The sequence below is a fragment of the Panthera pardus genome, unplaced genomic scaffold, assembly GCF_024362965.1.
Source record: "Panthera pardus isolate Hobbes unplaced genomic scaffold, ASM2436296v1 HiC_scaffold_20, whole genome shotgun sequence".
Classification (NCBI taxonomy): domain Eukaryota; kingdom Metazoa; phylum Chordata; class Mammalia; order Carnivora; family Felidae; genus Panthera; species Panthera pardus.
In genome coordinates this window covers 85,576,591-85,604,525 of record NW_026526766.1, presented here as the reverse complement: position 1 = coordinate 85,604,525, position 27,935 = coordinate 85,576,591, and the positions used below count along the sequence as shown (strand labels likewise).

General features: G+C 46.9%; 3 protein-coding genes and 1 non-coding gene across 15 annotated transcripts in view; 2 read left to right on the top strand and 2 right to left on the bottom strand.

The window, feature by feature from the left end:
* LRSAM1 (leucine rich repeat and sterile alpha motif containing 1) overlaps positions 1-3,675 on the bottom strand; it is a 39,690-nt gene extending 36,015 nt beyond the window's left edge. For 2 of the 4 annotated variants that reach the window (XR_008424350.1, XM_019421074.2), the window contains exons 1-5: positions 3,527-3,675; positions 2,986-3,144; positions 1,625-1,729; positions 1,151-1,207; positions 322-366 (exon numbers count right to left, since the gene is read on the bottom strand). Coding sequence is in view for 3 of the 4 variants with exons in the window: in XM_019421074.2 (XP_019276619.2) it covers positions 322-366; positions 1,151-1,207; positions 1,625-1,696 (174 nt within the window). In the remaining variant the exon portion in view is untranslated. Of the gene's footprint in view, positions 1-321; positions 367-1,150; positions 1,208-1,624; positions 1,730-2,985; positions 3,145-3,526 lie in introns of those variants that run through there. The other 2 variants (XM_019421073.2, XM_053908302.1) reach the window with 2 other exon arrangements.
* The window catches only part of ZNF79 (zinc finger protein 79), a 51,536-nt gene extending 26,448 nt beyond the window's left edge, over positions 1-25,088 (bottom strand). Inside the window, exons 1-6 of one of the 9 annotated variants that reach the window (XM_053908305.1) lie at positions 24,760-25,085; positions 17,177-20,003; positions 15,961-16,087; positions 15,706-15,744; positions 15,355-15,453; positions 7,441-10,528 (exon numbers count right to left, since the gene is read on the bottom strand). In XM_053908305.1, coding sequence (XP_053764280.1) covers positions 9,357-10,528; positions 15,355-15,430 — 1,248 coding nt within the window. In that variant the 5' untranslated portion in view covers positions 15,431-15,453; positions 15,706-15,744; positions 15,961-16,087; positions 17,177-20,003; positions 24,760-25,085 and the 3' untranslated portion in view covers positions 7,441-9,356. Of the gene's footprint in view, positions 1-7,440; positions 10,529-15,354; positions 15,454-15,705; positions 16,088-17,176; positions 20,004-24,759 lie in introns of those variants that run through there. The other 8 variants (XM_053908303.1, XM_053908304.1, XM_019421081.2 and 5 more) reach the window with 8 other exon arrangements.
* On the top strand, positions 3,677-7,481 carry RPL12 (ribosomal protein L12). Its single transcript, XM_019421076.2, has 7 exons — positions 3,677-3,811; positions 4,374-4,447; positions 5,539-5,637; positions 6,016-6,097; positions 6,690-6,776; positions 7,145-7,257; positions 7,425-7,481. The coding sequence occupies exons 1-7, from the start codon at positions 3,775-3,777 to the stop codon at positions 7,428-7,430; spliced, it is 498 nt and encodes a 165-aa protein (XP_019276621.1). The 5' UTR covers positions 3,677-3,774; the 3' UTR covers positions 7,431-7,481.
* Positions 6,479-6,606, top strand: LOC128778733 (small nucleolar RNA SNORA65). Its single transcript, XR_008424459.1, has one exon. It is a non-coding gene; the product is annotated as a small nucleolar RNA SNORA65 (small nucleolar RNA).
* Positions 25,089-27,935: the final 2,847 nt, after the last annotated feature.

Sequence of the window (27,935 nt, the reverse complement as noted above, 5' to 3'; positions counted from 1 at the left end):
TCTCTACCTGCCACTCAATTCTCACAATACGGTTTCGAGAGTAGAGCTGGGAGTGTCTTCATTTCACAGATGAAGAAACAGATGTAAGAGTTGGTGGAAGTTGCCCAACTCATGAGAGGGGCAAAGCCAGGATGTGACCCAGGACCATCTGACCCCAAAGCCTGCTCTTCTAACTGTGCAAACACCTGCATCGGGCTGAAAGGGTGAGAATCAGGGAGAATGGAGGTGCCTGTGCCAAGAAGGCAGCTCCTAAAAATCCCACCCGATTTGAAACCAGCAAACATGCATGAACAAGTCTCTGAACATGAGGATTCATCTCACCTTTTTCTGTAGAACTTTGCATGTTGCAAAAGCCCCAAATGGAATCTAAGATGGGAGAAAGAAGAGTCAGTGCCTCCCCTCCAGCCAGTTTTTGTTTTCTGAGGAGCACACATGTGAGGGGGGGATGGGGCAGGAGGTGATCAAGTGCAAAGTCCTCCCATGGAGGGCAGCACCAAGCCGGGAGGGTGGTGGGGCACGCTGGTGAGGAATGCCGCTGGGGACATGGTCAGCCCTCCCTTATAATCAGCTGGCAGGAGACTGCCCTGCCTGGCCCTAGCCCACACACCATCTCCAACATGAGCTCTATTGGGGCAAAAGAAAGATCTCTGGTGCCGGGCACCAGCTGGAGAGGCTGGGGAACCCCAGAATCTTCCAGTTCCCTGGAAATCTGTGTGTACATTTTCTTTTTTTGATTAAAAAAAATTTTTTTTTTCAGAGAGAGCACACGCAAGTAGCGAAGAGCAGAGGGAGAGGGAGAGAGAGAATCTTAAGCAGGCTCCGTGCTTAGCACTGAGCCCAACATAGGGCTCGATCCCACGACCCTGGGATCATGACCTGAGCCAAAATCAAGAGTCAGACACTCAATTGACTGAGCCACCCAGGCACCCCTGTGGGTACATCTTTTAGACTCCTTGATTCTAGGAAGACTATGTTGAGGCCAACAATCATCTTAATTATTTTGAACAAAAGCAGAATCTAAGGAAACTTCTCTTGATTAATGCTTCTGGCCTTTTAAAAGCCCCAATCCACATCTGTCTCTCTCAGGGACATGTGATCCAAGAAAAAAAGGACAGATCAAATTCATAGACGGAACACTACCCCAGTTTACCTCTGAGAGCTCACATTTAGAGATGTCAAGAATGTCATCTGCCCCAGCTTCTTTTGCCTGAGGGTGAAAAGAATAATAAAAAGTGTTCAAACAAAACGCCCTTGCAGGGTGGACAGACCAGGCAAAGAAATACAGGATTAAGGACCTATAAGAGACCACGGACACCATCTGGTTCACCTCATCCATTTTGCAGGTGCACCAATGATCCCTGCTTTAATGGGGCTTGAGGTCCAGCAGGGAGGAGTGAACGAACATGGAATGACAACAGGGATCAGTCTTGGGAGGGAAGCACAAGGCACTCCTGAGCACCTGACAGGCAGCCTTGTGGGTCTGCTTTGAGTCAGAGATTTCCTCTGGGGGTTGGGGAGGCAGGCAGGAGGGAGGGAGCTCACGGCTTGTTTGAGGATAGCGTAGAACCCTGTTTCATGAGGGCAGAGGTAGAAATGGACGCAGAGGAAACCCAGTTTCCCTCACCAGACACATCTGATACTCCAGGCGTTTCCGAGCCTCTTCACTGGGTTTCCGCTTCCGGAAGAAGAGAGGCATTCTTCCTTTCCCCCCGGAGTAATCTTCACGACTCTAGGGCACAGGAGAGAAATTAGGGCCTGGGGAATTTGTGACACATCCAGGACAGGCAGCCACAGGAACACAGAACACGTAGCTGATCTGCTGGACCGTATGATCGTTGAGGGCAGGGGGTATGTCCACCTTGACCATCAATCTGCGCCGTGAGCCCGGCACAATAGGTCTTTCTAAGGATGCTCTTTGAGAACTCCTAGCAGATGGGACTGATGAATCACTTCTAGTTCCTGAAACACTGTAAGAGTGGCAAACCAAACACGCAAGGCATCGGCCAGCCATGACCTTGGGGATTTCAACCACATGATAGGCAAAGAGATCTCTTAGTCAAATAACAACCCAAAAGCAGTCCTCAGACACCTTACCACCCTCATGGCTATTACTCCATGAGCGTCTCACCACAGCCCAGGTTAAGGTAATGAAACTGGCACGTGAGCTCAGTGATCTGGTTATACCGCCTGGATTGTAGAGAAACCAGTCTGGAATTCTGCTCTTTGGAGTCCCGATACTGTGGGGTTTGCCCAACTCCTTCATGCTCACACTACCTTGGCACACACTAAGTACGTTGTCCTGAACTCAGAAGCTAGGTGCTTACTGCCTGCCCTGAATCTGCAAATATCAGTGCTTGATAAGGGACATCAATGAGCCAGGAACAATGTTGTTACTACTAATAACGTTACCAATACCAGGTTCTGTGAGGATCCAGTGCTTTCATGTATGTGAAACCCGTAGCACATTACCAGTGTTCAATAAATGTCAGCCACATAGCACTATACATCTCACAAACGTTGATTCAGCGCCTACCACAGCTTAAGGAACTAGGGAGAAGATGCAGTTGAAGAAGAAACACACCCAGTCCTCAAGGGGAAGGGCGGAGATCACAGGTCTCCGCCCACAGGGGCGTGGGCAGTCCGGGGAGCCGGCCAACCTGCAGAGCTGGCTCAGGCCCCTCTTGTCACCCACTTGCCAGCAGTGATGGGGATAATCTAAACACAGCCCTCCCCCAGCCCTCCTTGATGACAAGCTCTTACCCTTACCCTGCTCCCCAAGGACTAATCCTCTCTCACCTCTCCCCAAAATTCAGCCCTCCCCCGACCTGCCCCACAGTGGCCATCCCCTCTCCATCCCTCCCATCAGATCAGCTCTTCCCAACCTGCTCCTCGATGTCCACCTCTCATCCATTCCTTACCCGGACGTCCAGCCCAGTGGGAAGAACCACACCCATCCTCCCCAGGCTGGAGTGGGGAGAGCCCCACCTGGCTTTGTGGGTGCACAAGTCCCCAGTGCTCGTTCCCTCGGGTGGACCTGAAGGTGGGCAGGTCACTCGTAAGGCTTGGTCATGGACGCCGGGTCTCAAGAGCACTGGGCACCGGGCCCGGGCGGAGCGGGAGTCTGGTATCCTCCAAACGCAGGAGCTTGGGACCAAAACAAAACTCTGAATCTCAGAAAGTCATTCAGACCAGGATGACGAAGTCAGACTCTGAAAACCGTATAATCTTGGAATTAAGAGTTGGGCGAGATTTAGACTCGAATCAAGTTGTTTTGATAACCAAAATGCAGACATCACGAGGGAGCTAAAAGTGGGCTCGGGGTCCCCATGACCCTAGGGTCTAGGAATGGGGATGCGGACACCTTAGGGGAGGGGCGGGGCTTTGCAACTGGGCGACAGGAACCACAGGGTGACCCTCAGCATTAGGGAGAATAGAGAACAGCGGGGCCCGAGAGCAGCCCTCTCTTGTTGCCTCCCCCAGGGGAACCTCCCGAACCCCTCCTTCCGAACCCTTAGCCACAACTCACCGCGGAGTAGAGTTCTCCAGCCCGTCAGCTCAGCCTCAGGAAACTGCCCATAAGCAATATGGCGGCAAGGACGTCGCTGGGAGGCTGGGCGGAGCTTAGCGGTTCTCGCGAGAGTCGTGCTTTCCGACCTATATCCGGCGCAGTCAGAGGACCTTCCGGTCTTTTGGCTTTCGGCTCGGAGGAGGCGACGGTGCAACGCTCTTCGGTCGTCCCGAATCCGGGTTCATCCGACACCAACCGCCTCCACCATGCCGCCTAAGTTCGACCCCAACGAGATCAAAGTCGGTGCGTGCTTTAGATGTGGCTCGGGCTGCGAAATGGAGCATCCCTCCTCCCGGCAGCCCGTCGGCCCCGCTGCCCCAGCAGCCGTTGCCGTTTTCACGTCGGGCTTTAAAATTGCTGCCTGCTAGAGGCCTTTCCAGTGCTGCGTTCAGGGTGCTGTGAGGTCCTGGTCGAGTCTCTTAACGCTTTCTGGGCCTCAGCTTCCCCACGTGTAAATGGGGAGGGAGGACCGGACGACCTGTGGTGGCTTTGCAGCCCGCACGCCTTAGGGTAAGGTTTGTGTCCGGGCGCTTCTCCCCTCCACTGGGTTGGCCGCCCCAGTGCGGGCCTCGGTAGCCGGAGCTGAACCGAAGGCCCCAGTCCCACGTGGCGCTTGGAGCGGTCCACGCCAGGGAGGAGGCGGCTCGCCCGCTGGGGGGTTGGGAGGCCTTCCTCGCTCGCTGCTGAGGCCCTTGGTGCTGTTCCGAGAAGAGACAAGCGGTGTGGCCAGCCCCGGAAGGATGGGGGGAGAAGGCTGGGACCCGGGGGCTCCCTGTGCAGCGCCGCTGATCTTTTCTTTCTACAGTATACCTGAGGTGCACCGGTGGTGAGGTCGGTGCCACGTCTGCCCTGGCCCCCAAGATCGGCCCGCTGGGTCTGGTAAGTCATCCTCGTGGAGGCCTGTTTCTTGTCGAAGGAAAGCAGTTCAGGTCGGGCTTGTGCCAAGGAGCCCGGATCTGAGGTGCCTTTGACATCGACGAGTTGGCAACCCCTCTGAGCCACTGGCTTGGAAGTACTCCCATAGCAGGGTGATATAGGAAGTGGGAACAGGCTACTTTGAAGCTGTAATTTTTATTCTCTAATGGCTATTAACTGCTGCCTTTACTGTACCTGAGGGATGGGCCAGGGATCTGTGAGGGCTTAGAGTAGGTTGGTGACACTGGGCTGCCTCCTCAGCCTGTGTTTGCTAGTCAGGGAAATGGGCAGATCACTGATGGGATTAAATATCGGTTGGGAGGATTAAGTGGGCTGTGGGTTAAGATCCTGGTGAATTGTATGTAGTAGCCTGCATGACCTGTTCATTAATGTGAGCAGCTTTACCGACGACTGCCTTTTTTACCTACTTGTTTATTTTTATGCTTTTTCTGAGCATGCATTTCCCTGAGTATCGTTAGGCCTTTATTTCTTGGACATCGGTCTCCTGACCCAAACGTGTTTCTCACGTGGTCTTGCTTACCCAGTGTCTTACTACTTTTTCTTGGTTTTCGGTTTAGCTGGCACCCACTGGATAGCTTTCCTGTTGAGGCTGGTGGTCATTAGGAAATCTTAAGTAGCAAATGCCCAGACCCCATCCCTGCAGATTGACTTGGATTGGTCTGACACCAGGAATCTTTAAAATCGTCCAGGTGATTTGAATGTAACCAGTGTCGAAAATCCCTACATTAGACCATGTGGGTCCTTAGGGGTGGGTAGGTAGGTAGGTAGGTAGGTAAGGGACTTTGCCTTCCTAACAACCCTGGGTCTGCAGCTTACAGTCCCAAGCAGACTCCACCCCTAGCTGCAGTTCTCCAATGTATACAGCTGTAGTAGCCATTCCCTTGATTCACTGGGTGCGGTTACATGCTTTCAGACTGCCCCCGTGTGCTGGATTGGAAAAGGTTTGGGGTGTTGCCAAGGGAGAAGGATAGGGCAGGGCCTCAGGCTGTACTGCAACTTCAAGCACAGTGTAATTGTATACCTTTTTTCTGTAGTCTCCAAAAAAGGTTGGTGATGACATCGCCAAGGCAACCGGTGATTGGAAGGGTCTGAGGATTACAGTGAAGCTGACCATTCAGAACAGACAGGCTCAGGTACTTGCTTTGAGGGGGAGGGCAGAGGTAGCAACCCTCTGGAATCCCTGGGTGGAAGGTTTTTGCTGACATGGCCATCTGCCACAGTGCTGAGCTGAGGGCAATTTTAAATGTGGGGAAGGCTTTTTTGAGAGCAAGGATCAAGAAATTGTAGATGCGGGCTCAAATACTAACTTGTCACTTGTGTGACATTGGGCAAATCAACCACTTCATGTTTCCTAGGGTAGGACACGTTTTAGATTGTGAAAAGTAGTTGACAATGTACAGCAAACCCCACCTGGCCCATGTTTTTTGAGAGCCAAGTTGCATGGCAGTATTGACCTTTTTCATTGGAGGGTGGAGGAGGGCTTAATTCACATTGGAGAATCTCTTCTGCAGATTGAAGTGGTACCTTCTGCCTCCGCCTTGATTATCAAAGCCCTAAAGGAACCGCCAAGGGACAGAAAGAAGCAGAAAAACAGTGAGTGGTCTTTGCCCTGGTAATCTGTGAGTGGTGGTGTCTACCCAGTGTGATACTTAGCTGCATGTTTTTGCTTTAGCAGAACCTAGGGATGGCACAGGGATTTGCTCAGAAGCTGTTAGACAGCCAGGCACTGCCAAGAAGTGCCTCACGGCTCTCCCCCAGTCCCCTAGCCCGGGACTGACCCTCCCTAAAAGTACATGCAGGAGGGAAATAGGGGGAAGTACTTGACAGTGATGTCCAATAATCAGACCATTTCTGAGCTGGAAGATTCTGACCGCTTAACTAACCCCAGTAACTTCAGTTTGTCTTTTTTCATGTAAAAAAAAAAGATAGTCTCGCCCACGCAAGGTTCGCAAAGACCTGATTTTACCCCAGCCACCCGCCACTGCACCTGATCAGTTCTCGTGGCTGGTGCAATCCAGTGGTGAGCTGATAGTAAACCCCAGCTTAGGAAACAGGGTTGTTCTTCATGTGGATGACTCTGTGCCGAAAGCATGGGAACAGCCTGAAAATAAAGGTGAAGGGAGAATATGTGGTCTTCTCTGGCCTTGGGTTGTGACACAGCTTTTGCTGTTTATTTCTTCTGCAGTTAAGCACAGTGGAAACATCACTTTTGATGAGATTGTCAACATTGCCCGACAGATGAGGCACCGATCGTTAGCCAGGGAACTCTCTGGTAAGTGGACGGCAGGGAACCCCCTTGTTACATAGAGTGTATTCACTGAGTGGTAGCATTTCTCAGCTTGAAGGGATGTTACTCTGTAAGACCCACAATTGGGGTGCAGGGTCTTCTGGGTTTAAAGAATGACTTGGTATCAGTGAATATTTGGGTCGGGTGTGTTTAATCTGGGTGTCAGAACCCACGGACCCTTTGCGTTCAGAGCCTGTATAACTAAATGGAGTTCGGAGTTTTGGCTTAGAGGAGCAGGGATGTTACTCCATAAAATAGGTTTAATTTCTCTTTATCTGATGTGAAAAAGTATTTCCCCTTGGGTATATGAGTATTGTTGAAGCCTCTCTTAATGCCACTTTTCTTAATTACAGGAACCATTAAAGAGATTCTGGGGACCGCCCAATCTGTGGGCTGCAATGTTGATGGCCGCCACCCTCATGACATCATAGATGACATCAATAGTGGTGCAGTGGAATGTCCAGCTGTAAGTGACTTCTGTTTCTCTTGCCTAGTTCAGGGTGAGAGCTGGAGGAAAGCTAAAGTAGTATTTGTACAGGCTGCAAAGTTTCTAGAAATGGTCAGTAATGGGTTTGGACTATTAAGAATTTCTTGTTCCACTAATGATAGGTTTTTCTTTTTTCTTTCCCACAGAGTTAAGATCAAGAACTACAAAGGAAACTATTTTAATAAAGGATCAGTTGACAACCAGTGGACCTTTTGATACAGGCTCTTCCTTGAGGGACCTACCCCCTTTGTGGTCAAATGGTGGCTAATGGGGTCACGGTGGCAGAACCTCTGGAAAAAGTCATTGCTTGGGTAACAAGCTCCTTGTGGGTCAGATTGCTGCCCTGTATGGGACTAGCTCAGAGAAGACCCCTAGAAAGGAAGTTTCTGTGCTATTTGTAGGCGGTATGTATTCATAGAACTCTTGAGAAGAACAAAATTCTTGGCCAAAAAGAAAACTACCCCAGTGTGAAATGGTCAGGAATCTATCCCAGACCAGTTTAATTCTTGAGTGTGTTAGGGGCCCATAACCCTTAATGTGAGGCTTCACTATCCATTCCAGTGCACAGCCAGGGCTCAGAAGCACTGATGGGAAACAAAGAAACCTGACCTTTATGTCCTTAAGGGTCGTTTTCTTTCTTTAAAAAAAGTTTTTTTTAGTGTATTTTGAGAGAGCGTGGAAGCTGGAGAGGGGCAGAGAGGGAGGGAGGCACAGAATCCAAAGCAGGCTCCAGGCTCCGAGCTGTCAGCACAGAGTCCTACGCGGGGCTCAACGCACAAACTGTGAGATCATGACCTGAGCCAAAGTTGGGACACTTAACCAACTGAGCCACCCAGGCGCCCCCTTACAGGTCATTTTCTAATGGCATGTTTTTGCCTTTCCTGAGTCTCCCTTCCCTTAGTTTGGCTCCTTTTTTTATTAAGGTGTGGATGATATAGCTGGGTCCTGGGGCAAGCTACAATCAAGCTGCTTGAAGGGGCTTTTGGGACTAACCTAAAGGGGGTTATGAATAATTAACCCAAGAACTTAATTTCCTCGGTATTGCATCTTTGCCTTTCCGTAATTTTGTCAATGGGCCTTTCAAGTTAGTGGATTTTTTAATCTCCCCAGGTACAAGCAGGTTGGAGAGCTGTCTTTAGTGAAAGGATTACCTGAGCACTGAGGACCTGTGCCAAGTTGCCAAGAAACAAGCTAGAGGCCCTGGGTGATGACTGTTGAGGCTGATTCTCAAATCAATGCGTAGTGTCAAACCTCAGGGGTTTATAAATGCAGAGATGAGGTCATGCTGATTGGGTGTGAGGATATGTCAAAGACAAGCCCCCCAGGACCTTTCAAGGAAGAAAGGAGGCCCACAAGGAAAATCTTGACCTAAAGGATACTGTTCTCTAGAAAGGGAGGAAGTGTAGGACCCACCAGCCTAAGAGGGGAAGATGGTGAGCTTCAGGTTCTCTTGTGTCTCCATAGAAAGGGATGTACCTTGCTGGGGGATTTAACTAGCTTCATCCTGATACCTTCAGCCTCCATTTTTCCCTCTGGGCAGTTTTCTTCCTAGCAGTAGCCAACACTAGAACTAGGTGCATTGGGCCTGTCTGCATAGATTTTCCTACATGGATATATCTTCCTTACTCCTGTAAGACTGTAGCATATAGTAGTTAGTGGCTTTTAGTCTTTTTCCTCACTTTGGCCCCATTATGGAGAAACTGTTCATTCCTGTTCAGTGTTGGTTCTTTTTAACAGCCCTTATTCACAGAGATAACATCCTCCCCAAATACCTGGCCTTTAAGAAGGCAACAAGTCCTTCACTCACTGGTCACTTCTTATGAACCAAGGTTTCTGCAGTGCACTCTATACAAGCACTCACTGAATAAAGGTCAATCTCTAATTTGAATTGGGTAATTTATGCTTCCTGAAAAGAAGAGCTCTCAACACCTTCCACATACAACATGTAAAGTAGGGACTATTTATTAAAGGTGCTTTTTTTGCATGTGGCTCTGAGCTACAGACTACAAAAAGCCCGATGTCTCCAGAGGTTTTCAAACTACCTGTCAGGTCCCTACCCACTTTTTGGTTGTTTCTGGTTATTCCCCAGCATGGAGTCTCTGATGTCTAATGAAAGCTGAACTACACCTGAAGGCCTTCCCACACTCGGCACATTCATAGGGTTTCACACCAGTGTGGATTCTCTGATGCTGACTTAGGGAGGAGCTCTGGTTAAAGGCCTTCCCACATTCATTGCACTCATACGGTTTTTCTCCTGTGTGAATGATGTGATGTCGAATGAGGGCTGAACTCTCACTGAAAAACTTCCCACACTCGTTACATTTATAGGGCTTCTCCCCAGTGTGGGTCTTCTGGTGGATTATGAGGTTTGTACTTTGGCTGAAGGCCTTCCCACACTCGCTGCACTTGTAGGGCTTCTCTCCCGTGTGAGTCCTCTGGTGGTTTGTGAGGTTTGCGCTCTGGCTGAAGGCCTTCCCGCACGCGCCACACTTGTAGGGTTTCTCCCCCGTGTGGATTCGCTGGTGCTGAATGAAGGCGGCGCAGTAACTGAAGGCCTTCCCACACTCCCTGCACTCGTACGGCTTCTCCCCTGTGTGCGTCCTCTGGTGGTTCGTGAGATTCGCGCTGTGGCGGAAGGCCTTCCCGCAGTCGCTGCACTCGTAGGGCTTTTCTCCTGTGTGGATTCGCTGATGCTGGACGAGGGCGGAGCAGTCGCTGAAGGCCTTGTCGCACGCGCTGCATCTGTAGGGCTTCTCTCCCGTGTGAGTTCGCTGGTGTTTGGTGAGGTTGGCGTTCTGGCTGAAGGCTCTTCCACATTCGTTGCATTTGTAAGGCTTCTCTCCGGTGTGAATCCTCTGGTGCTGAATGAGAGATGAACTCTGGCCGAAAGCCTTCCCACATTCGTTGCACTCATACGGTTTCTCCCCAGTGTGACTCTTCTGATGCTGAGACAGGGAGGAGCAGTAACTGAAGGCTTTGCCGCATTCACTGCACGTATATGGTTTCGCTCTGTGAGGCTTCGTGGTATCTGAATTTTTCCTGAGGCTCTTTGTATGTGCTTCCCATTTGCGGGGTCTCACTTCTGTAGGAACTCTCTGTTGTGGAGAAAGGACTGGTCTCAGGTTGAAGCCCTTCCCCGGTTCACTGTTCCTGGGGTCTGACTCCCCAGGGGGCATCTCTATACTTGCGTCTTGGAATGAATTTTCAGAAATGTCTTGCTCGGGTGGTGATTCAGACATAATCTTCCAGTCTGAAAAATATTTAGAAAAGCAATTTTTCCCCCTTTGGTGGAAGAAAAGGTACTACCGAAATACAAAAGGCTGATGGAGTTTGCCCGAGCTCTTCGGCAGACCGGTCTGATGCTCCCCTGGCTTTAAACCAAAACACGTCTCACATTTCTGTTCTAAACTGTAAACATTGACCAAGATGGCTCTTCAGCTATGTGAGCACGCTTTATTCCTTTTCCTAAAGTGCAAAGGGATATATAGAAGTGTAACCTCCCTCAGATGCAAGGCTCCCTTATCTCTGACCCTTTCCTCTGCTTTGGCCAAATACTGGGCAGTCTTCGTGTGTCTTAGTCTCAATCCTTGATGTGGTTTTGGGCAATCTGCTTACCAAACTTAAAAAACTCACCTTAAAAAGCTGATGATTGGGGGTGCCTGGGTGGCTCAGTCAGTTAAGCATCCGACTTGATTTTGGCTCAGGTCATGATCTCACGGTTTATGGGTCTGAGCCCTGCATCAGGCTCTGTGTTGATGATGGTGCAGAGCCTGCTTAGGATTCTCTCTCTCCCTCTCTCTGTGTTCCTCCCCCACTTGTGCTCGCTCGCTCTCTCCCAAAATAAACTTGAAAAGAATTAAAAAAAAAAAAAGCTGATCAATGCCAGCATGATGAATTTTTTTCACCTATCAAATCAGCAAGATTTCAAAAACATGCTAATAAAAGTCACAAAAACCTTTCAGAGAATATGCAGTGATAAAAATACTGTTAAATGGAAAAAAAAAAACCACCATGTAAATTATACATGGTTATTCAACTTCAGGAAAACCTATCACTGCCTTTTGTTACAGGAAGAAGATGGAGGAACTTTTTTTTTATCCTTTTCCAAATCTCAAATTAACATTTTTACGAGAAAATAGTTCTTTTATTTGTGTTTTTAGAAAGAGAGTAAGTGTGCTAGTGGGAGAGGGGAGCAGAGGGAAAGAGAATCTTAAGCAGGCTCCATGCTCAGGGCAGAGCTTGATACAGGGCTCGATCCCATGACCCTGGGATCATGACCTGACCCAAAATCAAGAGTGGAATGCTCAATTGACTGAGCCCCTCAGATGCCCTGAAAAGAGTTCTTTTAAGTAGAATAAATAGTATTGCTTTTATAATCAGAAAGTAGATACTAAAAAATTTTTTTAAATTTATTTTGAGAGAGAGAGAGAGAGAGCATGAGTGCGGGGGAAGGGTAGCTAGGGAGGGAGAGAGAGAATCCCAATCAGGCTCCGCCCTGCCAGCACAGAGCCCAACGTGGGGCCCAAACCCATGAAGCCATGAGATCATGATCCAAGCCAAAACCAAGAGTTGGACGCTTAACCAACCGAACCACCCAGGCACCCTGAGAAAGTAGATATTTTTTAAAAGAGTTAAGGATTCTTAACCTTTTTTGGGATCTCCTTCATTTTAGGAGAAAACTTTAAAATGTGAGTAATGTTTATTTGGGAACTGAAGCACAGGGTCCCACACACCTGTCTCCTACACAGGGCTTGTACCTAAGAGGGTGGACTTTTAGGGGGGGCTACAGAACTTCTTTTCACAAGGGTCAATTCTCCTGAAGATTCTTTGGGTTTCTACCTTATTTCTCAGAAGAGAGAATAGCAAGGTGAGTTCTGGGTGACATTTATTTGAATTTTTTTGTTTTATTTTTTAATTTGAGAGAGGGAATCCCAATCAGGCTCTGTGCTGACAGCACAGAGCCTGAAGTGGGGCTCAAACCCATGAAACCACAAGATCATGACCAGAGCCAAAATCAAGAGCCAGACACTCAGCTGAATGAGCCCCAGGAACCCCTATTTGAGTTTCTATAGAGACTTCTGACCCAGACTGCTGGGGTTTAATTCCCAGCTCTGCCTCTCACTAGCTGTGTGACTATGGGCAGACTATTTAATCTTTTAATTTCTAGGGTTCACTAGTTGTAAATGTAGCTCTTGCAGAATTACCATGAGGATTGAGTTAAAGCACATGAGGGACAGTTAAATGTTGTATGAGTGAGTTTACAAAGATGTCTTCTTTGTAAACTCCTTAAATGGTTTCCCTCCAGGGTGCACGAGCGTATTAACGCCCAATCTACCAAGAGCACAGCAGCCCCCATTTCGGGTTGAGGGTGTCTCCCTGTAAACCAGTATTTGATCATATGTGGCTCTGACAGCTCTTAAAACCCGACCATCTATCTGAGAAAAGGTGGAGAGGAGGAAAAGTGCCAAGAAAAGCAGTGGTGGGAGACAGGAACAGTGCAGAAGACCACGTGATGTTCATGGCTTGTCCTACCTCAGTCCACCTCTCTGCAGGGTGCTGGCTCCTGTATGAGACTAAGGCTGTCCGAACAATGTGCCCCAAAACAGAACAACTGATTTTCCCTTTCAAGCCAGTGTCTTTGTTGGTCTTCCTGTTCACCCGCTCTGCTCAGGCCAGGGTCATCCTTAATGCTCCTACCCCTCACATCCAATTTACTAGCAAGTCCTATTGGCTTTAACACCCACATATGTCCTGAATCCTTCCTACCAGCCGCCATCCTCTCACTCTGGAATGTCTACAATAGACTCCTAACTGATCTCCCTGCTCCTGCTCCTGAACCCTGGAAGTCTATTCTCCATGTACAACACAAACACAAATCAAGTACTGTCCCCTCCCTGCTCAAAACCCTTAATGGCTTATGTCAATAAAATCTGAATGCCATACCATAGCCTCCAAAGCCCTAACTGTCCCCCGCCTACCACTCTCCCCCTGTTTACTGAGTCCCAGGGTCTTCTGACCCTAATATAAGTCAAGCTCGGCCCCAACTCAGAGCTTCAATACATGCTATGTCCCAGGATGTTCCTCCCCCAGACACTCAAATGGCTGGCTCATTCTCTTCCTTCAGACCTCTGCTCTAATGTCACCTCCTCAAAGTGGTCTTTCCTAGTCATCTAACCTACAATAGCACCCTATCCCCCCTTCCATCTGTATTCCCATTCTCACCGTACCCCAGTCACTATTCCCTTATCCTGCTTTTGTCTCCTTCACAGGGCTCATCACCACCCGATACTAGATCAGTCACTTGGTTTACTCATGTCTCACTAGGATGTGTGCAGAGACTGTATCTTCGTTCTCTGTTGTACTTTCAGTAGCTAAAACCATTCCAGGCATTTACCAAATGTTTAATGCATATTTGTTGACTGAATAAATAACAAATTCAATGAGAATGAGGCAAACTGACCGGTTGTGCCTGGGGAAATGTCAACATCCACAACAGAAGTCCCCAGAGCAAGCAGTGAGGCAAAAGATACTTTAAAGACCCGGGTCTGCCCCCGTGGGAGGGGTAGGATGGGATCACGAGGGCTCTAAAACCAGCCCATGGAGGAGAGCAATGCCCAGGATGCTCTGCGACTCTCAGAGCAGACGTGCCACACTATGGAAGCAGGGTATTAGTCACTCTAATAGCCAGATTTCAACTTTTCTCAAACTGTTTCACGATCATACAGCTAATACAGCACTCCATAGTTGTGAACTTCTTTCTTCACATATATCAGTTTGTGAAATAAGATTTTGTTATCCACATCTTTTAGACAGACAAACAAGCGACCACATAATTAGTAGTTTACTCTGAATCCATGTAATTATTAAGTAGCAAGCCAGGACCTGCTTGTCTTTCCTGCTTCTACACTAGTACTGTGATACCTCAGAGCATGGACCCTTGGTGCTAACACCATTTCCTAAGTTCTATTCCTTTCTTTCTTTTTTTTTTTAATGTTTATTTATTTTTGAGAGAGAGGGAGCGCGAGAGCGAGTGGGGGAGGGGCAGAGAGGAGACACAGAATCAGAAGCAGGCTCCAGGCTCTGAGCTGTCAGCAAAGAGCCCAACGTGGGGCTTGAACCCATGGACCGTGAGATCATGACCTGAGCTGAGGTCAGACACTTAGCCAACTGAGCCACCTAGGCGCCCCTTAAGTTCTATTTCTAATAACATGGTGATTTGACCTTTCTAGAATCTTGAAACTCCCTGAGGCTGTGATGAAACCTTCTTCCAGAAAAATGCAGCTATTGCCTGCCCTAACTACGAACACGTTCAATTTCTGAAGTTCTACACAGGGCGTACAGCCCAGGATAAAAGGCTCCGCCTAACAGGTTATGATGCTGGGCAGCAGAGGGACTTGAGTGAGGGAAGGGACAGGACCGCTGAGGCTCCCTGTAAATGAAAGATCTCAGCAAGTTTGAGTGGTGCCTGGGGTAACAGTGAGGGCTGAAGCATGAAGGTAGGGGTGGAGTGAGTAGCTTTGGATGAGAAGTAAAAGATAAACAAGGAAGATATGGCTTCCCTTTTGTTTTTCCTGAGGTTCTCGGTATCTAGGAAATTATAGCACGGTCATGTAGACAGGGAGAAGGTGGGGAGGGAAGCAGGGAGAGGGAGGCATCCAATTAAGGGCCAGAGAGAAGATAAGCAGTAAGTATCACAGGTGGAAGCTTTGGGTAAAGAGCCTTAGTGAGGTGGGCAGAGAACATGCTAGGCCAGCAATGACTTCATTCCCCTAGAGGCCAGCAGCAGCACCACCTGCGGTCACAAACATCTCCCAGCCCAGGGGAACTTCGTGAGGAGGAGGTGTGGAATAGTGGGCTTTGCGATCAGACGGGCCTCGCTTCAAACCCCAGCCACACCACTTTCTAGCTGTGAGGCTCTGATAATTTGTCTCTAGCAGCTTTAATTTCTTCATCTGTATAATGGGGATAATATCTACCTCATGGGGTGATTAAAATAATCAAATCAAAGGCACTAATGTGGACTTCAAAAGGGCTTTTGCGCCCCAGACACATGGACTTTGGTGTGTGCTCACTCACCGGTGCAGGTGCTCCTCAGGCCTCCTCCCTCCAGCATCCACGGGCCTTCTTCCCTTTGTTCCAGCTGAGAGTTCATGCCAGGCTGGGACACTGGAAGTCCTTTTCAAGGGGGAAAATGGGCTTTAGAGATGTAGATTAAGTATAAATAGCCACCAGAACTCAAGGGAGTGGAAACACACTAGTCAGGTCGCTTATTTCACTCACTCAGTAGGTATTTATTGAGCACTTACTTGGTGCCAGGCACTGGGGGATGCAGCAGTAATTAAGACAGACACAGTGCCAAGGAGGGGTCAAGTCAAGGAGTGAAGTGAAGTCCCCAAAGCAAGTTATTAAAAAAAGACAAGAACTTACTGAATGTGGAGGAACTGGCCTGAGGTCACCCCGCCCCTCCTGGGAAATAAGAAAACAGGGAGGTGTGGTCTCAGGGGAAACAAAATGAAACAGCCTATTTCCCAACCTGGAATGCAGAGATCTTACACGAGGGAACCAGGAGGAATGAACACTAGCCGTCCTATGTGTCAGCAAATTGGAAAGTGCCACTCAATACTGAAAGTGCCCCAGATTTTCAGAACTGGGTAGATTCTAAATTTCAAATGGTTTCCTTACCCAGCAGGACCAAGTTCCTGGTGTTTTCTGGTATCCCCTCCTTGAACCTGTCCTTAGGAGCAGGGATCAAGCGCCTCCACCCATCCTGGGTAAAAGCTACAGTCACACTGCTGAAGGGCATGGATCCCTGAAACAACAAGCATATTCCTTTAACGTTTATTTATTTTTTAAGAGACAGAGAGAGCTCGAGCAGGAGACAGGGAAGAGAGAGGGAGACACAGAATCTGTGAGCAGGGGAGGGGCAGAGAGACACAGAATCTGAAACAGGCTCCAGGCTCTGAGCTGTCAGCACAGAGCCGGACGCGGGCCTCAAACTCATAAGGGCCTCAAACTCATAAACCGCAAGATCATGACCTGAGGCAAAGTAGGACGCTCAACTGACTGAGCCACCCAGGCGCCCCAAACAAGCACATTCCAGCTTGCCCAGTGGCCTTAAGATACGAGGCAGCTCTGAGTAGTTTAAGAAAAACACTGATTGATCACTTCCTATGTGCCTCACACTATACAGGATACTGACACACAAAAATAAATCAAATACAGTCTCTTTGCATGTCTACAACTCTGACAGACTTTATACACAGAGTGCATATACATCTGTATCTATTTTTTGGGGAGGGAGGGAAGGCTTTCAAGCTTTTTATTGTTTGCTCCTATAGCTCGTGAGAGAAACAGACACTTTAATTTGCATGTCCCGCCCACACACATGCGCCATTTCCTGGTTTCAGCGCCAGCCCTCTCTCTTTTGCCTTGAAACGGAAACGCGCCGAAACGCGCCTGTCGCGGGAAAGCTGGCTCAAGCCTCATTTCCTTGGAAAAAGCCAAGAACGAGAAAGACACATAGCTTTGTGAGGTTTTCCTTTGCAGCATTTTTCTTTTCTTCTTAAATTTCTTTTCGAACGTACAGCAATGTTGAAAGATTTCTACCGTGAGCATCCACAACCTAACATCATCGATCTGTTGTGTACTGTATATACATACACCTACCCAGATGCAGATACATATATATCCATCCCTCTACCCTTTTACCAAGCTGTCTTGCCTTAGGAGTTATGAGATCAACAACCTTTTCTCTTTCTTTTTGTCTAGTTTCTCTTTTGTGCAGTTCTATTTGTAAATAGTGATATTTCATGACTTGTAGTCTCGTTTACAGGTCTTCCAATGAAAAAAAGAAAAGACTTTTCTTGTTAGAGCAAAATGCATTCCATATTGCAGTTACCATATGGGTCCATCGGTGGACCCTCTTAAAAACTTGTCAACACCATCCAGCCAAAGACCACCAGGAACACACCTAGAAGAAAGGAAGAATGCAGCGAGGCCAAAACTACAACTGGGAAAGTAGCAGTGGTTACTCATATTAGCTAGGATAGGGGGTGTTTGGTCAGTTTTGTTGTTTGGACGATATTCTTCTTTTTTCTTGTCTCAGTTCGGAGGTGACTACGGAGTGGCCTTGTTTCTGTCTTGATTCATCATGGTCACAGAATGACCTTAATCTGTTGGAAATGTATTGGGAATACTGGAGAAACAATATTTCACTGTCCTACAGGGTAGGACAGCCAATGAGCAGTTCATTCATTTGGAGAATGTCGCCGGAATTGGGTACTTAGACCTTCAAAACCACCATAAACACACCAACCCAGGTTCCTTCCTTTGCTCTCAAGCCATTTTTGAACCTCCATCTGTATCTATATAAAAGAAGTAACTGGGCAGAAACTAAAACGTGCTTGGGAACTGAAAGAGCAAATGTAGATAAAACAAAAATAGAATGTATACGTTTATGCTATGAGAAATCAGAAAGAACTGTGAAAGGTCAATTCTTCAGAATGCGTGATAAACATCCCTATGAACTTGGACATCACACAGTACAAAAGGAAAGCCAGATGTGTGTGTGACTACCTGTAGTAGCATGTTAGACACATGGACAGACCAGGTGCCAGGATAACAGAGAAGGAATCCTGGGTGGAGAGCACAGGAAAACCACAGAGAGGAGGTGATTGCTGAGAGGGCCTTGAAGGAGGGAGTTCATCAGATGGAGAAAGAGAAGGTGGTGAGGCACAATGAGCAAAGGCACGGAGGTGAGGAAGTCCTCGTGTCTGTTTTCAGCACAAGTAATGCACTTCCGTCTACCTCGTTGGCCACGCCAGAAACCTGTATGTCATCGTCCCCTTTCCTGCAACAAATCACTGCACCTTCGTTTCCCCCCCACGATCACTAGAGCTTGCACATTTCTCTCTGTGGCCCTGTCACTGCCTTATTTGAGGCCAGCATCATTTTCCAAAGTATAATACATCTTTTGACCTCTAATTTTACCTGTTCTCCCAACCCCATCCTTCATACTGAGAAATGAAGTACACACACAGGACAAAGAGGGTCATTTTTTTAAAACTATGAAATATTTAAAACATTTGGGTCATTTTATAATGGTCAAGAGAATAAAATCCACCATAAAGATGTAACTCTCATGAACTAGAAATAACAATAAGAAATTCATAAAGAAAAAAACTGTAGGAAGTACAAAAACAAATTCAAAATACTACAGCTATGAGATGTTAACTCAGTCATTAGCAGGGTTAATACAAAATAAACAACAAAACAGAGCGATGGAAGAACTGAGCAATTTAATAAGGTTGAGCTAATAGAGCCATTAAACCCTCCATTCTGCAATTACTCTATACCTGGGTGTTCTGGATTGACAAAAGACACACACTCTGTCTCCATAGAGCAGAGACCAGCTGAATAGGCAGACAGAGAAACCAAAGTGACAATTCGAGAATATCTAAGAAAATAGGACCCACAGCCAAGCGTTTTCACTATAAACAAGAAAGGAAGAAAACAAATTAGAAATTTGATGTAAGAGGTTAAAAGATCGATTTTTAAAATAAATCTGACAAAAGCGAAAGCAAAAAACTAAGAAAGAAAAATCTGTTATTAAGAGAACTGATAAGAAAATCCAAGAGCAGACTTTCTAAGGAAAAGAAACAGACCATTACCTAGTCTAGTCAAGTAAAAAGAGAAGGCAGTTCCTACCCTGGTAGAACTATGCAATGGAATACACTAGGAATGATTCTGTAGAATGCTCTTAATGAAATGAGAGAAATATTGATCCAATTCTGTGAACTGGAAATAAAAAGAAAGTTACAAACCCATTTTGGGAAAGTAGAAAAGGGAGACTTATGGGGGCATCTAGCTGGCTTAGCCGGTAGAACAAGCGACTTTTGATCTCGGTGTTGTGAGTTCGAGCCCCATGGTGGGTATAGAGCTTACTTAAAAATAAAATCCTGGGGCATCTGGGTGGCTCAGTTGGTTAAGCAACCAACTTTGATCTTGACCTAGGTCAGGATCTCACGATTTGTGAGATTTGGATTCTCTCTCTCCTTCTCTCTCTGCCTCTCCCCTGCCCAATCTTACTGTTTCAAAAAAAGAAACAAACAAAACAACAAAACAAAAAAACAAAACACATACACACAAACACAAAACTTTAAAACTAAAATCTTAAAAAAAGAAAAGGAAAGGAAGAATATGCCTGAAAGGACACAAATGAAAATGTTAAGTGTTTTAATTCTCTGTGGGAATAACGGTGAGTTTTTGAGTGTGTTTTCTGTGCTTTTCAGGTTTTCTACAATAAACATGAATTCTTTTTGTAATTAACAAACAGAAACAAAAACCTCTTAATATTTTTTATTATTATTTTTTTATTTACATGTATTTATTTTTGAGAGACAGAGAGAGAGGGCACAAGTAGGGGAGGGGCAGAGAGAATGAGACACAGAATCCGAAGCAGGCTCCAGGCTCCAAGCTGTCAGCACAGAGCCCGACGCGGGGCTCGAACCCACACACCGTGAGATCATGACCTGAGCCGAAGTCGGACGCTTAACCGACTGAGCCACCCAGGTACGCCAAACCTCTTAATATTTTAAAAAGGAAAAAAAGGCTGCCTCTAAGAGCAAATTTCAAACTCACGTGGGTCCCAACTGTGAGACCAGCTGCCATTCCTTCATCTCCTGTGGTTTCCTCATGGGGAAGGACAGGGTCTGGAGAAGGCGGCTCTGCAGGAAGGGAATGAAACCAGTAAGGTTTAAAAGTTACAGCTCACCAAGCTAGAGAGTCTCACATTCTCACTCTGAAGAAGGGGGCTCAAAGGACACTGCAGGGCCGGGGGCACTCGGACTGAATGTGCAGACCTGCAGGGGAATGTAAATTTTTCGTTGCCCTTCCTACTTCAGAAACCCCATCAATTCACTCAGATGCAGGGAGTAAGAGACTCAAGTAGCGTAGGTCCACCACTTACCAGCAGCTTGCCACTCACATAACCTTTCTACGTCTCATTTTTCTCATCTGTAAATGGGGGTGACGATCCTTTGTTCGTTGTTTTTATTTTATGTTTTTAATGTTTATTTTTGAGAGAGAGATAGAGTGTGAGTGGGAGAGGGGCAGAGAGAGAGAGGGAGACAGAGAATCTGAAACAGGCTCCAGGCTCTGAGCTGTCTGCACACAGCCTGACGCGGGGCTCGAACTCAGGAACAGCGAGCTCATGGCCTGAGCCGAAGTCGGACGCTTAACCGACTGAGCCACCCAGGTGCCCCTTGGATGATGATCCTTTGTGAAGATGCTGTGAAGATGAAAGAAAAGTGCAGACAAAGCAGATGGCACAATGCTTAGCACGTAAGCACACAGTTTACAAATATCACCTACTGCTCAGTTTGCTGGGAGAAAGTGCTCTGCAGATTTCAGACACTTACCAAATCAAAAGAGGTAACGACCAAGTGGGAGTCATCCCAGAAATGCAAGATTGGTGCAACATGCGAAAATCCATCAACATAATATGCCACGTTAATAAAAAGCGAAAGACCCACATGGATCATTACAATAAACACCAAAAAAGGCCATTACACAAAATCTGACACCCTTTCCTGATAACACACATTGAATAAACCGGGAAGAGCAGAGAAGGACTTCAATTTGATAAAAGGCAACCACAGAAAACCCAGATTTGCATCATACTTAATGGTAAAAGACTGAAACATTCCTCTCAGATCAAGACGAAGATATCTGCTCTCACCACTTCTATTCAGTATTATACTGGAGGTTCTAGCCAGGGAAATTAGGAAGGGTTGTGGCGGGGGGAGAAAGGCATCCAGGTTGGAAAGGAAGAAGTAATTATCAGTATTTGTTGACACGATTTTGTATACAGAAAATGCTAAGGAAGGGTGCCTAGCTGTTTTCAGTCAATAGAGCATGTGACTCTAGATCTCAAGGTTGTGAGTTCAAGCTCCACATTGGGTGTGCAGCCTAACTAAAAAATAAATAAATAAAAAATAAAGTAGCCCTGCTATTTAGAAAAAAAAAAAAAAAAAGAAAATCCTAAGGAACCCACAAAACCAAAACAAAACAAAACACCTATGACAGCTAAACCAGGTCAGCAAGATTGCAAGATCCAAGATGGATATACAATAAAAAGACAACCATATTAAAAATGGGCAAAGAATTTAAACAGACATTTCTCCAACTGTATTTCTGTACACTAGTAATGTATAATCCAAAAGTGAAATTAAAAAAAAACAATTCCCTTTGCAAGAGCATTAATAGAATAAAACACTTAGGAATAAATTTAACAATGGAAATGCAAAACATGCACACTAAAAGCTACCAAACACTGTTGAAATTACAGAAGGTCGAAATAAATGGGAAGATATCCCATGGATTCATGGAGTGGAAGACAACAGTGTTGGGATGGCAATACTCACCCAATTCATCTACAGAATTATGCAAAATCCCAGGGGACTTTTTAATGGAAATTGATTAAGCTGACCCTAAAATTCGTCTAGAAATGCAAATGACCCAGAAGAGCCAAACAATCTAGAAAAAACAAAGTTGGAGAACTCACATTCACACTATCAAAACCTTCTATAAAGCAAAAGTAACTAAATAGTGTGGTTCTAGTATGAGGATAGAAATATAGATTAATGGAGGCGGTGCCTTGGGTGGCTCAGTCGGTTGGGCATCGGACTTCAGCTCGGGTCATGGTCTCGCGGACCGCGAGTTCGGGTCCTGCGTCGGGCTCTGTGCGGACAGCTCAGAGCCTGGAGCCTGCTTCGGATTCTGTGTCTCCCTCTTTCTCTGCCCCTTCCGCGCTCATGCTCTGTTTCTATCTCCCAAAAATAAGTAAATGTTAAAAAAAAAGAAAAGAAATATAGATCAGTGGAGAAGAACTGAGAATCCAGAAATAGATCCATGTATTTGTGGACAACTGATTTTCAAAAAGAGTGCCAAGAAATGAAATGGGGAAAGATTAATCTTCAAAAAGATGGTGCTGGGGAGGTGCTTCGGTGGCTCAGTCAGTTAAGGGTCCGACTCTTGGTTTCGGCTCAGGTCATGATCTCATGGTTTTGTAAGTTCAAGCCCTGCATCGGGCTCTGTGCTGACAGTGTGGAGCCTCCTTGGGATTCTTTCTTTCTCTCCCTCACTCTCTGCTACTCTCCTCCTCACACGGTCTCAGTCTCTCTGAAAAATAAACAAACTTAAAAAAAAAAATGGTGCTGAAACAATTGGATATCGACATACAAACTTGTAACTCACACCACATACAAAAATGAACTCAAAATGGATCAAAGACAGAAGTGTAAAAAGTGAAAACTCCTAGAAGAAAACTTAACTATAAATCTTTAGTACTGTGCTGACAGCTCAGAGCCTTGAGCCTGCTTCAGATTCTGTGTCTCCCTCCTCTCTGCCCCTCCCCTGCTCATGCTCTGTCTCTCAATAATAAATGTTAAAAAAATTTTTTTTAGATAAATCTTTAGTACCTCTGGTTAGGCAATGGTTTCATAGATAAGACACCAAAAGCACAAGCAACAGAAGAAAAAATAAACTGAATTTCACTGAAATTAAAAATTTGTGCTTCAAAAGGCACTATCAAGAAAGATAAAAAAGATAACCACAGAACGGCAGAAAATATCTGCAAAACATCTATCTTCTAAGGGTCTAGTATCCAGAATATTTAAAGAATTCTTCCACCTCAACAATAAAAAGACAAATAGCCCAATTAAAAAGTGGGCAAAGGATATGACTAGATATTGCTTTAAGTGAGATATACAAGTGGCCAATAAGTACATGAAAAGATACTCAACATCGCTAGTCATTTAAGAAACGCATATCAAACAATCATGAGATATTTCACACCCACTAAGATGGCTACAATAAAAAAGATGGAAAACAAGTGTTGATGAGGATGTGGAGAAACTAGAACTTCCATACATTGCTACTGGGACTGTGCAATGGTGCAGCCACTGTGGAAAACAGTTTGACAGTTCCTCGGAAAGTTAAACGGAGTTCCCGTATGACCCAGCAGTTCCTCTCCTAGATGCACACATTCACACAAAAACTTGTGCACATGTTGTCACGGCAACATTATTCATAATAGCCGATACTGAGGAACAAAATGTGGTATATCAATATAATGATATCACTCAGCCATAAAAAGGAATGAAGTACATTCATTCATGTCACAACACAGATGACCCTTGAAACATTATTCTAAGTGAGAGAAGCCAGACATATATATTGTATGATTTTATTTTTTTGTCTTTTTAAAGTTTATTTTGAGAGACAGCAAGCAGGGGAGGGGTAGAGAGAGAGAGGGTCCACGCTGTCAGTGCAGAGCCTGACGTGGGGCCACATCTCACGAACCTGAGCCGGAACCAAGAGCCAGACACTTAAGACTGAGCCACCCAGGCGCCCCTGTATGACTCTATTTTTATGAAATGTCCAGAAGAGGCAAATCCAGAGGAACAGAAAGTAAAAATCCATAGAGATTGGGGGAAGAGGGAATAAGGAGCGATGGCTAATGGGTATGGGCTTCTTTTAGGGGTGATAAAAATGTTCTGGAATTAAACAGTGGTGATGGCCGCACAACCTGGTGAACTCAAAGTCACTTTAATGTAGACTTTAAAAAAGAAGTACGTAAGTCTGAATATTGGTCTTAGTACAGACCTTATGTTATTGAATTGTACCTAACTCCATTGTACCTTAATGTCCTCTTTCGTAGTACCAGGAGGATGATAACCATCCTACTTGCTGTTCCCAGGTCTCTGGGGGAAGACAACACAAAATGCTAGATATGCACTTGAGAAATTACAGACCAGTACAGGGACCCCCTGATCTAAGAGAGGATGGCATAGGCCTCGGTGGTTAAGTTTGCACACACGTTTGTTCTGTTGTATAAATTGTTCAACATGCTTTTAAAAACGTTATTTTATTTGATGCTTTTTAGAAGTAAACGAGGTAGTTAACGTTATTTTACGCTTCCCTCCACGAAGAAACGCAGGGTAAAAGATCAAACCAGTACCCCAGAGCTTAAACAGGAACTCTAGCCTTCTGATTCCAAATCTCCAGTATGCTCCTCGACTTCACGGACCCACTGAGTTGAACCGGCCCTCAATCTCATGTGGAGCCAATAGGCTTCTGTTCTGAGAATTTCTGGCTGTTTCAAGAACGGCTGGAAGACCAGAAACAATAGGAAATCCTGGGCTGTCCCATTTTCCTTCCCATGGCCCATTTATCTCGACTTTCATAAGCCAATGGTGCATCAAGCAGGTAGGGGTAAGTAGGATACTCAGGGCTTATTCAGGCCTGAGGGCCTCCAACTTTCTTGACCCTAGAATTCTTTACTCAAAAAAGGATCGTCCCCAACCACTTGTCGGAAGGAAACCGGAGTTCTGGTCCCGGTCACAGAGCGGTATTAGTGGGCAAGTTGGAACAAGAAGCCGGATCTCCTGCAAATCGCTCCCTCCACACCCTCCTTCTTACCTCCTTCCTCCAGCATTTGGATGCCACCTCGCGCCACCGCCTCCCAGCAGTTCTCTGAGCCCCAGCCGCGCTCTGCAGGCCTGCTCTGCCTCCGGCTTCTGCTGTCAGACGCCGGGTCTGGCCCTGGGAACTCTGGTCAGGCCTGTCCAGTCGGATGTGTCTCCCCAGCGGCAGCCAGGCCTCGCGAATGGGGAGCCCGTGGCGCAACCACCGACTCGGTCTCAAGCAGAATGCTGCGTGGAAAAAGCCGCCGCCGGCTACCCGAGAACGCTACCGGGTACCAGTGTGAACTCAGAAACCCTAGCCGCAGGGATTGCCAAGCGCCAGGCCCAGCTCGCGCGCCTAAGAAGACGCGTTCGAATAGCGTCACTTCCGGCCATGCGTACGGACCTCCCCGCCCCAACGGACTCCACTTCCCAGAAGTCTCCGGGCCCAGCTCCTCGCAGAAACATCTTTCGCTCTGGGTGCCCGGTTTGTGACCCGCACACCCTTGTGAACCATATTTCCCAGAGAGGCTCCGCCTGTTCCTGCTCCCGGAATCTTTCTTCCATCATGCTTGGTCCACGTTCCTTTCAGGTTCACCGGAATTCCACGGCTGGGACCTGAAATGGGAAGCGACTTGGCCGCGAAGGATCCTGGGAGCGGTGGTTCTAGCGCAGGCGCTGGACGCTTGGTTTGTGGTCGTTTTTTCTCCGTGGTTCGGCGTTCTTGGAATACTGAGTCCTGGGGGCTTCTGATAGCGCGGCCTTCATTCAGCTCAGGGCCTAATCCCAGCCACTTTTATGGTCCTCTTGAGCAGTACCGAAAGTCTGGGAAGAGTAAAGGGAAGGAGGGCCCCTCGGTGTGAACAGGGCAGCCACAGGTTGGTGCCCTGGAACTCTCGAGTATAAAAATCTATCATCATATCAAGAGTATAAAAAAATTACTTCTTCAGTAATTTCAGGGGCAGAATCCCTGAATAATGTTACTAGAGTTCCATTAGCACTATTGCGGGAGGAGATTCCTAAATATTCTATCCTTTGGAGGCTTTCGCGCTATGCCAGAGGATATTTCCATGAGCTTTCTCAGAGCACTGATGACATTTCCTCCTCTTGCCTGAGGAGTTCCTCAGGCAATTTTCTGTTCATTCAGTTTTGAGGCACTTTGACGTTAAGAAGATGGGAATGTGTTACCTGGGAAGCAGAAATGAGTTTGGGGGTTCTCGGGCCTGTTTTCATTTTGTACTGTCTGCCCCTTTCAGCCACAGCTGGTAGCGTTTTTGGCAAAAGAATTAAGTTTGTGGGTCTTCTATGACTCTTACTGGGGTTCACTCAATTAGGCAAGCCACACCCACAGATCTCTGAGATAAGCTTTTGTCTATCTTGGGGTGCTGCAAGTTTGGGCTCCCAACCAGTGGAGGCCAGAAATCTAAGATGGATCTCCCTGGGCTAAAATCAAGATGTGGGCAGGGCTATGTTTCTTCTGGAGGCTCTAGGGGAGAATGTGTTTCCTTGTCTTTTCCAGCTTCCCCTTGGCTCCTGACCCCTTCCACTTGGTGCTGTTCCGCCTATTGCCCCCAGGCCCAGCAGTTGCTAACCCCATAATGGCCAATGGGCGGTAGTGGTCTTCCTGCCTTAGTCTTGGGATCCCATCCAGGGCCACTGGGGGGAAGCAGAGTGCTTCACTCTTCAACTGATGCAATCCCGTCTATGGCCACTGGGTGGCGTCAGGGCATCCCTTGCCTCAAGAATGCAGAAGCGAGGAGTCTCCTACAAGTTGTTCTGGGGGCAGGGGGATTTGTCATGGGGTGGGTGTGGGGGGTTGTGCAGATTTCTACCTCGGGAGGGGTAAAGCACAGTTTCTGCTGCTACACCTGTCCTTTAGGGATGTCCCTTCCTGCCCTCCATGGTCCTGTGCCTGATGGTGCTGGGCTGGGCTTCTGGGGCAGATTTAAGACTGGCGCTGGCTCTGGTCCCGGAAGCGTCTTGTGCTCTGATGAGAAGGCCCCAAGGAAGTCTTAAGGGAAGCTCTGAAGAGCGTGTGTGTCCACGGTCGTGGGTACCTGTAAGTGGATGCTGGAAGCAGTCAGAGATGGTATGGGTAGGAGTTGCTGAGGAATCAGCATAGGAAATAGAATATATTTTTAAAAAGTGTAAAGATTTCACATGTCCCTTTGAGGCACCCCTTGAGCATCACCCCTTGCATGCAGCTCCCAGCGTTGCTTCACCACAGCCTCCCGTCCACGCCTGCACAGCCTCACCATCAGCAGCAGCTAACATCCATTGAGTACTTATTCTGTGCCATCCTTGGTCCAAGGTGCTTTACAAACTTCTCTCCTTTCACCTTCACGCCCGCTCCATGAGGAAGACGGCACCCTTAGGCCCATTTTACACATGAATAAGCTGAGGCTTAGGTTAAATGACTTGTCCAGGTCACACAGGCGGTGAGTAATTGAGCCAGAACTTGAACTAAGCCCACTGCCCCTTACCCACCATGCTGCACTGGCTCCTGGACCCTGGGTTATGGAGGAAAGAGACCAAGATGGAGTTGAAGCCACAACGCCCTTTTCCTTGCCCACAGTTTAACTTCCATTATCACCATCATTTGCATCTCTTCCACGTCACCTCCATCTCCATTTTCCGTCCTCATCTCTATCATTGTCGTCTTTTTTAATCTCATTCTCTCCTCTGCCAACTCTGTTTCTCATCTCCCTCTAACTCTATATGTAATAGCAGAGTTATCAATGAGCAGAAAACTGGAAACAATCTGAATGTGGAGCAATATGAGGTTGATTTAAGTTCTGACATATTTATACAACAAATCCTCCTAATTTGTTGAATTTCACAAATACTTAAGCACCCACTCTTTGCCACACACCGTGACTCCAACGGCAAACACTGCATCGTCGTTAAAAGAAAAAAAGCTTTCATTTCAAGCTGGTGGACCGAACTTAACGCATTTCCCCTTTTTCTTCCTCGAGTTCCCACTGAAATGACAGTGAAGATGTATAAAATGTCAAAAGCCATAACAGAACTGAGAACAGGTGCAGGGTGGGGGACGCATACCAGCCACTGCAATCAAAACCCCCTAGCACTTCATTCCTCAATATGGACAACCAAAGCTCACCAGATACTTGAGATAAAACAGCGGCATAAAAGAGAAGGCTTTCCGGAGGAAATCAGAGAATAGAAGACAAT